At 49.6% G+C, this 10,072-nt stretch overlaps 1 protein-coding gene across 1 annotated transcript; it reads right to left on the bottom strand.

Annotated features, from left to right (window-relative positions):
• Positions 1-7,354: 7,354 nt before the first annotated feature.
• On the bottom strand, positions 7,355-9,538 carry NHLH2 (nescient helix-loop-helix 2). Its single transcript, XM_041754234.1, has 2 exons — positions 9,495-9,538; positions 7,355-7,770 (listed from the first exon to the last, which is right to left on the bottom strand). Exon 2 carries the CDS (start codon positions 7,760-7,762, stop codon positions 7,355-7,357), a length of 408 nt encoding a protein of 135 aa, XP_041610168.1. The 5' UTR covers positions 7,763-7,770; positions 9,495-9,538.
• Between the last annotated feature and the right edge of the window lie 534 nt (positions 9,539-10,072).

The following is a 10,072-nucleotide window of genomic DNA, read 5'->3' as shown; positions in this document are numbered from 1 at the left end:
CTAGGGCATCTCCTCACCCCAGTTCCCAACCAACAGCTAAGAGAATCCACCTTTTTTGTTTTTAAATCCTTGAAATCTTCCTGAGTTGGGCTCTGGTGATGTGTCCCTGATGTTTGAAGGGTTGGGTGCATTAATAATGGGCTCTGATGATGTGTCTTTTACCCTGGGTTGTAGCTTGGTGACAGACAGCAGTATCAGCAAGAACCAGCCACTACCTGGGAGCAACCCAAACATACTCCCAGGAGCAGCTTTAGACTGTGAGGAATGGCCTTCTCTGCTGAACCAGCCAGTATTCAGGAATGGTCCTCCATGATGAGGAAGAGGGACAGTGGTGAGAGGGGCATTCATGTCCTCTGTGTGTGTGTGTGTGTGTGTGTGTGAAAGAGAGAGAGAGAGAGAGAGAGAGAGAGAGAGAAAGAGAGAGAGAGCATCAAAGTTAAGAAAGACGGGGTGAATTTTCAAAATAGAGGACCATCAGAAAGATGATCCAACTGACTAGAGGAAAAAGATGATTGGGAAAGGTGGGTTAGGCCAGCTGTGAAATTCCCTTCAAATATGTAGGTGCTCACTGATGATATTCAGGAAATACTGCTAATTTGTTTCATGGTAATAATGGTAATTTAGTTAAAGAAAGAAAAGTCTGTATCTTTTAGAGATATGTACTGATACATTTATGGATGAAATGGTGCAGTGTTTGGAATTTGCTTCAAGTAGCCCAAAGGTGTGGGGGGAAAGTGTGGATAAGAGTATAAATGAAATGTCGGGATATTAGAATCCAGTTTACTACGCCCTTCACTTTTATAGATGTTCTTAAATTCTCCATTAAGTGGGTTTGTTTTTTCTTAATGTAGTTGCTCAGAAAATTCATGCTGATTGATTTTTACTTACCAGGCCCCAGTCGACTCACACCTGAACCAAGGCAACCTCCCAGCATCGCAGACCTCCAGCGCAGCTCATCTCCCACTACTCCAGAAACAATCCCCAGCCCTTGTTACTTTTATCGACCAGGAGGAGAGGACGCTACCAGATCCTGCTGCACCGAGTCAGCTTTGGAGGGTGTTACGTTTATCTCCTTCCCTTGAGTCAGTCTGACCCTCTGAGCCTTTCAGGCAAACAGACCCCAATGTCCTTTCCTCTGTTATGCTTTCTTGACCCCAGGAGATCCTGGAGAGGGCCTTCCCTTCTCCTATATCTACAGATCTTATACCTTTCCCATGATTCCTGATACCCTGTCCCTTTTTCCTGGTGTCTTTCTGGAATGATCAGCAAGGAGATAAGGAACTTCCCTCCTGATCTAGAAATACTGAGCCAAACTGGACAGGGAATTCCAACAATTTCTCTCTTTATTACCTCAAAAATACTTTAATTGTTTAACTTTTGAAAAAGCTTGCCTGCCATAAGAGCTATTATAGTAAGTGCTATTGAGCTCTCAATATGCGCCAGACATGTTCTAAGTGTTGTACATGAATTAACTCAATTAATCCTCCTAACAATACTACAGGATAGGGACTACCAATCACCCCCATTTTACAGGTGAAAAAACTGAGGCAGACAACTCAGTAATTTGTTCAAGGCCACAGCCAGCTAGCAGAAGAGCTGGGGTTCGAACACAGGTGTGCTCTGTACTCAGTGTCCATGCTCCTAGACGCTCTGCAGTAGTGCCTATAACAGCGTCAGTGCAAAGGGGAAAACCACAATGAAAAGAGAAAAAGGATAGGGCAAGCCTCCTATGTGGAGTGGGGTGGGGGCTGCAAACATGTACATAACTTTTAATGTATGCTTTTATGTTTTATTCCATCACATCCTCTATTTCCCTGTAGTGTTTTCTGTCTTATAGGACAGGGATTATATCTATCTGACTTTTTGTAGAGCTAGTTACGTGTCATATGCAGATGAATACATATGCGGTGGAAACCACAGATCATTAATACCTTAATGAATTATTAATATACTATTTTTAGTTTCTCCTATACAACTTCCTACGCATGCTGTAAATGCAACAGTAATTAAAATAGCTCACATTTATCTAGCACTTATTATATTTTTCTTCTGGTAAACACTCTACCTTATCCTATGGAAGCATGTAGTTGAGATAGGTGCATATATTGTCTCATCCAACACATCTGGAAATGGCAGCTTAAGGAAGGATGGTAACATACTCAACCTCACACATGTAGAATGAGTTGGAGCCGGGGCCTAAACCTGGCCCCAGACCTCTGGGTTTCAAACATATGGAAAGGAGAAACAAATACATTTTGGTATAATGATGTTTGTACACGGGACTCAGAGAACAGAGCAGCTAATGCTGCCCAAAGAAACTGAGTGAAGTATTTACATGAGTTGGGTGACAATGGAATAAGTGGAATTTTCCAGGCAAAAAATATGAATGAAGGAAAGCTTTCTAGGCAGGAGGGTAAGTACAAAGGACCAGGCATCTCCAGGGAAAAGAGGCAATCTGAATTTGGCAGGAACATTTAACTTCAAGGAGATTGGCTGAAGATGATGCTAGAGAGTGTCTGCAACAAGCTCGGGAACAATTTCTATGCCTGGAGAAAGAACTTGAGCTTTATTTATAAGCAGTGGGAAGTCAAGAAGAGCTTTCAGGCAGGGAATGACATGCTAACTTTAAAAGATGTTTCTCAGGGCAGAGTGAGAATGGACTTCAGTGTGCTGAGGAGTGTGGGTGAGGGTAGAAGATGAGCCAGGCCCACTCACATGGTGGTGAGTAGTAATGTCTCAGAAGGTGTCAGCTTAGCTCCAAGTCTCCTTCAGGAGGAGCTGGTCCAGGGCTGCCATAAGCCTGCAGTGTCTTCCCAAAAAGGTAGAAAGAGGCTCCCCTGCCTCCCAACAGCTTAGTTTCAAGCTCAGACACTTGCTAAACTTGGCCAGCAGAGTGCAGACTCAGTCTGACTCCTTCCTCCATCCCCTTGGTTGTGGGACCTGGACTCCTTAGGCAGGACCTGAAGGGAAGCTTCTCCTAAGCACATGGATGGGGAGACAGGGGGCCAGAGCCAAAGGTAAGGTGTGTGCCTGGCACAGCCACCCTGTAGCAAGGAAAAGCTGTTGAGTGTGACCCCTAAAGGCACACGCTTGGTGAAACCAACAAACATGGCTTTGTGACCCTGAGCAAGTTACATGATTTCTCTAAGCCTCAGTTTGCTCATCTGTTAAGTGGAGATGGTAACAGTGTCTACCTGTTTGGGTTGCTATGAGAATTAAATGAGATCATAATGCACACAAAGGCCTTAACTCCGTGAGCACACAATATACACTGCCTGTTAGCTGTTAGTATGCCTGCTATCCCAACAACGAGTGAAAGCCCTTCTAGGCCTAGAGAAAGATATTGGCTATACATGCGCTTGAGTTAGCTGTCACCTGCCCTTATCCCCCGCTCCCCCAAACCTCAGTAGGAGGAAGACTGGCATCCAGAGACAGATGGCAGTCATGGGAACTGGATATATCACAGCATTCCAGGGTTGGCTCTGTCTACTGACTTCATCGTAGCAGACAATACGGTCATAGGGCAGGGTCATTGGAGGAAGCCCCAAGGACAGGGTTCATATGGGAAGCAGGTGTTCTTTCCATATGGACTCCGTGTCCTCAGTCTGCCCTTCCTTTTCTAATCTGTCCCACTACCCATACTCTCAGCTGCTGGCCCTCCCATGGCCCTTGCCTTGCAAGGGAAAGGTTTCTTTGCTCAAGATTTTTGCCCTTTTTCTCTGGACGTCTCAGACAGTGGCAGAAGTGAAGCAGCCATCTGGGCATAGAAATACTCAGCACAGGTGGCCTTGTTGGCTAGGCGAGGTGGGGCTAGGTGTCCTGGGGAGTGGCGATGCACTGACCAGTTATTAGGCAGCTGGGACAGAGGGCAGAAGGTAAGAGGAACAGTAGAAGGAACTGTGGTCCCCAGTCTGTCAGGGAGAGAGCAAGCTGGGGGAGAAGGATGAGGCCTCTGCCAGTGGGGAGTGGTGAGAGTTCAGCTTGGGCTGTTTGGGTGGCATAAGCACGGGACATGGGAACAGGATGTGAGAAGACAGGACACTACAAGCAGAAGCAATCTTGGAAACTGCCGGTTTGGCAGATCCAGGTCTTGAACTCTTCCAAGAGGCCTTCCCTAATAGCTCTAAAATCATACTTCTAGCAGCACCCTTAGCTGCAATTCTCTTTCTTTACCCTGCTTTGTTTTTCTTTATAGCATTGAGCAAAACTTGAAATTAAATACTATTTATTTATTTGTTGTCAATGTACTGCTTTTCTCCATATGAGACTGCTCTATTTTCAACATTTAGAACAATGCCTGGCACACAGTAGGTCCTCAATAAATGCTTGTTGAATGTAAGATTGAATGATCACCATCATTATTCAGAGAAGAATCACTGCTCCCTTAGCTGTGGCTGAACAGCCAGAGTCTGTGCTACATGCTGGGGATGAGTCAGTTACCTTGTGGTCTCGCAGAGTGCCACCGTGCTCCCCTTTTCTTTGGAGAGTGCTACACAGCCTTGGATCTGAAACAACATTGCAAAGGTCCTCTCCTGACATCATAGGGGCCACGAAGCTGGGAAGGGATGTTGCCCTTTGCCCCTTATCCTTGTCCACCTTATGTTAACACCAAGGGTAAGGGCCGTAGTCTGGGAGGTGAGTTAAAACATCCTTCCTAGATGTTGGTAGGAGGTGTGTGTAGGTCAGCTGGAAATTGCACTCATAACCCAGGAAAAGGGAGGCCCTAAAAACCTCAAAAGGTGTTTAGGTTAGTTGCCATTACTTTGGCATAGGAGCAGGTCTCACTTTTCTGTCCTGTAATAGAGAAGTGGTTTCAGGACTGGGACCACTCTTAGAGGTGGAAGACCCAATCCAAACCATCCAAAGACAGCATGTCTGGAAGGTGGATTAACCATCCCACTGCTACCGTGGCCAGACTTGTTCCAGATAGGAAGGCACCATTCCTTTTCATGCCCTAGAAAGTGCATTCCCACTAAGCACCTCCATGTGATGAACAGAATTAAGTCTCAGTAGGTATCTGTGAGCCTGACTATAAGATACTTGGGTGAAAAGTGAAAAATACTCATGAACTCAGATATTTCACAGACGTAAAACCAAGTATCCATGTAATTGCACTTTTTACTTGGCAACCAGAGATTTGGTGTGATATAGATTCAGAGTTCATAGTATTCTATACATGTGTATATGTATATTTTGTACATATGTATCGAGTTTTAAAGTTATTCATGTGTTCTGCTTATAGAGACTATTTCACATTTTTATAGGCTTTTATAGATGACACTCTTCATATCCTAAGGTTGGTCCAGGACTTAAATTTTTTTTTCTTGTTTGCAGGTGTCATGTCTTGAATCTGTGTCCTAATTAGATGTTCAAGTACTGCAGTATACAGCTTGTTCTTAACAAGTGCCATGAAGCCTGTGATCATCTTGGGGTCTTCTTACTGCCAGTAAGTAGCCATGTGATTTAGTGCAGGGCATGTAACCTCTTTGTACCTCAGTTCCCTAACTCAAATTGCAAGAGATTGAGTTAATTACTAAGTTTCATTTTCAGGCAAAAGAATCCATGATTCGAGTAATATTTTTATATAAATACTATAATTTACTCCTCAGTTGGAGGAATGTGATGTATGCCACCATCATATGTAGAACATCTCTATAGGTTGATCAGTATCCAAGTTTAGGAAAAGCATCAAATATCTCAATACACAGATATGTTAAGATTTGTGGGGGGAGGGGGTTGTGGTTGTTTTTTTTTTTTTTTAATTAGCTCCTTTCTGAGGATTATGTCATTAAGATACTTCGTGCTCAACCAGTATGTTTATTATTTTAAATAAAGGAGAGGACTTTATTTGATACCTTTATTTATATGCAAAACAGCGCACCATTCATGAGATATGAAAAACTTGTCAGATAGAAACCAGATTATATCTATTTTCACTACAAAATATTGCATTATATAAAGCAACAGAGACACAAAAAAACCCTGAAAAAGACTAAAATCTTTGGATAGCAGATGCAGGTTTTTTTTTTTTTTTTCCCTTGTCTCTAAAATACACTCCTTGTTTTAAGAGTTTCACAGCTGAGAACATGAAACATTTTCAGGTTATAGACTTTTCTTTTTGGTTGTCACAGAGGAAAGTAGTTTTGAATTTTTTTTTTTTTAGGAAAATAACTTAATTTCCTAAAATCATCCCACGCACAAACAGCACACACACACACACACACACACACACAAAGAAGCTACTCTCCTTATAAACAGTTTGTAAGTACTTTTCAGACATAACTACAGATAAGAGTAACAACACTTACTTTTCTTTAAAAAACTATAATAGTGAAGTGCTAGTGTTGCTGATCTCACAACAAAAGAACCTTTCAAGAACAAACATCTTAATATATAAAATATGTTTAGAAAGGGGGAGGAGTGGGAAATTTGTTATACAAGTGCAATATAATTAGAGCCAAAAGAAAGATCACAGTATAATCTCAACAAACACGTAAAAAGTCAGACATAATTATTCCACAGGAAAAAGTGTAAACACTTGACTATAAATAAATTGGCACAGAGTATCCAAAGTAAAATCATCACCACTCTGAAAAATAAATGTCTTGAAAAAAATACTCTACTCCTTCTAACATAAATAAAAATAGGTTGTCTTTTTCTAACTGCACCTATAGGTCCACATATTTAAGGTCACAAATAGATGTTTTTGGATATAAAGGGGCACTTCGCCTGAAAAAGCAATCCGGCATTAAAACTCCCATTCGAATATGGACTCTCTTGTCTACGTGAGTGTCATAGCTCGGGGTTAACATCTCACCCAGCTCAGATCTTCCCACAGTGTGTCTGTTCTCGGCGTATCTTTTAAGCTCACCAATATTGAGGATTTATCTGCCTTATTTGGATTCTGATAGAATCTTCCTTTTCGCGGCTGAACGGAAACTTTCCTGTTCCACCTTTCTGTGCCTTGAATCTCTACACAGGAGGAGGGTCCTTCCCAAACCCTCCGAATGCTGGGTGGTGATTTGTCAACTAGAAAAATGCCAGATAGTGTAAGGTTAGAGGAGTCTTGACTCTGAGCTTCTGCCCTCGTCCTTTCAAAACATGCAGATCTACGGGAAGATAAAGGTGGGAGCGCGCAGCGCCTCGGAGCTGGAGCAACCGGCCCTCAAGGGGTCCCAGCGCACGGAGGGGAGGCCGGGAGGCGGCGCGAGGCCTCGGGGCCTCCAGGAGGCTCGCCTGGCCCGGAAGACGCCCCCCTGCCCGCCGCAGGCTCGCCGGACGGCCCCACCTTCCCGAGGCCGAAGCCTCCCGTCCTCCCGCTGCGGACCCCGCCGGAGGGCTCCCCGCGCCCGCCCTACACGTCCAGGACGTGGTTGAGATAGGAGATGTAGCAGATGGCCAGGCGCAGGATCTCGATCTTGGACAGCTTCTTGTCCGGGGGCAGCGTGGGCAGCAGTTTGCGGAGCTCGGCGAAGGCCAGGTTGAAGGCCTCCACGCGGATGCGCTCGCGGGTGGCGTGCGCCGAGCGGTACTTGGCCGTGGCGCGCCGGCGGCGGCGCTTCTCCTCGCGGCTCAGCTGCTGCGGGTGCGGGTAGAGCGCGGCCCGGCCGCCGCCCTTGCCGTCGCCCTCGGCCTCCTCCACCGGCTCCAGGTCCGACACGCTGCCCAGCACCTTGGCGTCCGCGCCGCCCAGCGACTCCGGGTCCGAGTGCGCCGAGCTGGGGTGGTCCGAGTCGGCCGCTTGGTCCGGACTCAGCATCATTTTGGAGGCTGAGGGGAGTCAGAAAAGCGATCAGTGCGAGGAGGCAGGGCTTCTTGGGTCCGAGCGCGAGCCGGCGCGGGCGCGTCCCGGGCCCCCTCTCCGCCCCAGGCGGGCGCGCTCGGCGGAGCCGGCCCCGCGGGGAGGGGGAGCGCGGGGGGCGCAGGCCCGAGCTCGCGAGTCCCGCGCCTCCCCACCGGGCGGGGGCAGGCCGCACCCCGGGCTGGGTCCTCGGCCCGCGCGCGGGCGGCCACGGCGCTCCGTGGGCCCGGCCCCGGGGGAGGCCGCGGCGGAGCTCTGGGCGCCCCCCCCGCCCCGGCCGAGTCCCGACCCCGCGGGGCCGCCCGCCGCACTGCCCCTTCCCTGGCCGGCGAGCGGCCCCGACAGCGAGCCCCTCCGGGTCTGCGCGGGGCGGGCGGCCCCGGGGGCGCGGCACTCGGCAGCCCCAGGCCAAGGCGCCGGCGCCCCTGGGCGAGCGCGGGGCGTGCGGGCGGCTGCGGGGCGCGGGGCGCGGGGCGCGGGGCGCGGGGGAGCCCGGCCGGGGATGCGGACGCCGCCGCCAGGCTGCCCGGCCCCGGCCCCCGGCCCCCGCCCCCGGCCCCGGCCCCGGCCCCGGCCCCCGGCCGCCGCGCTTCTCCGAGGGAACAAAGCCGTGACGGAACCGACGCGAGGACTCCTTCCTGCAGCAGCCGGGCCCCGGTGCGCTCGCGGCCCCCGAAGCGCCATCTGTCAGGCAGACCGGCGCACGCGTCGGGACCCGGGCGCGGACGCGGCACGAGACAATGCGCCCGGCAGCGGGCGGGCCACCCCGAGAGGCGGCGGCCGGGTGGCGGCGGGAGCGGAGGCCGCGAGGGCCGCGGAGAGCGCGGCGGCAGGGGACGGCGCGAGCGGCCCGGCCGAGGCCGACCCTCGGCGCTCGGCCCTCCTGCGAGCCCTCCTGCGAGCCCTCCTGCGAGCCCTCCTGCGAGCCCTCCTGCGAGGCCTGGCCGCGCTCGTCTGGGGCCCCGGGCTCCGACCCGCACCGCGGGCCTCCCGGGAGGAGGGGAGGGCGCCGGGGCCGGGGCCGGGGCCGGGGCCGGGGCCGGGGGCGGGGGACCGGGGGCGGGGGACCGGGGCCGGGGCCGGGGCCGGCACCTGCGGGGTCAGCGCGCACCGGCCGCGGGCGCGGGGCAGCAGCAGGCCCGGCCCGGGAGGGCAGCCCGAGCCGCGCCCGCCGCGGGAGAAAGCCTCGGCGGCGGCGTGGAGGAGGGCTTGCTCCTGGAGGAACAAAAGCCCGGGAAGTGGGATCGGCTCCCGGCGCCGCACTTGCCCAGGAGCGAGTCTGTCTCAAGCTGCCCGTCATTGCGCTGCCGGGAAAGCAGGTCCTCTAAGGCAGAATAAAAGCAAATGCTCCGAGTGCTACATGGGACTCCCTACGGGCTTTTCACAGATAACATTTGTAAAGTCGAACAACTTGCATCCACACATTCGGCTTGAAAGGGCATAAATAAATTGGCGAGTGACGGAAAATCACAATAAGCAACAACATAGTTGTAGTGCGGCTAAGAAGTTCCTGGGCCGCCCGCAAAGCAGGTTAGAATTCTCCTCCACATACCTTTTTAAAATATTCACAGATAGCATGTCGTGCTTACGTTTTATTTATTTAACAATTAGCTGAAGTACGTCTACCAATGCAATATGAATAATCCAACTTAGTTCCAAGGTGGAAAAAAAAAATTATTTAAAGGAGCCTTACCTTGTAAAAGCCTTTTCGAGAATCTTTTCTCCAATCTTTTAGAGTTACAAATTCCAAAGAATACAGGGGAGGAATTCCGAAATATATTAAAAGCAGCAAATATTTATTACATTCGAATATGAAAAAGCAGCTGTCATCTCGCTGGTGTCCACAGCGAGGGACGATAATATCTCAGGATGTGGACGATATAAATGACTGTTCACTTAGTTGATAGACCAAAAACGCCTTTTCCTTTTAATTGTTCACAGACATTTCAGGAAATTCGTTGTTGATTTTTTTTTTTAAGCGAGGTGCTGAAAAGTCTCGTGCTTTTTTTCCTCTTCTAGGTCTCTATAAATAACAAAAGAGATGCAGAGATAAACACAATCACATCAAAGGGTTGATGCCTCCACTTTCTAATAGCGGAAGAATCAATAAGAAAGATGGTTAAGATAAGATCCTGCTCCAATAGGACTCCTTTCCTTCCCTTAATACGGCTGAGCAGAAACTGGGAAGTGCAAGGCAGAGATGCGATCTTCCTCAGAAGTGATTTTTTTTTTTTTTTTTGAAATAAGGCTTTGTTCAGCTGATGTCTCCCC

Source organism: Vulpes lagopus, chromosome 5, assembly GCF_018345385.1.
Source record: "Vulpes lagopus strain Blue_001 chromosome 5, ASM1834538v1, whole genome shotgun sequence".
Lineage (NCBI taxonomy): Eukaryota > Metazoa > Chordata > Mammalia > Carnivora > Canidae > Vulpes > Vulpes lagopus.
The sequence above is the reverse complement of the archived record's forward strand: the minus strand, read 5'-3'. Positions and strand labels throughout refer to the sequence as shown.

Excerpts from the sequence above, each read along its gene's own strand:
- NHLH2 (XM_041754234.1), bottom strand. The coding sequence starts at position 7,762 with ATGATGCTGAGTCCGGACCAAGCGGCCGACTCGGACCACCCCAGCTCG.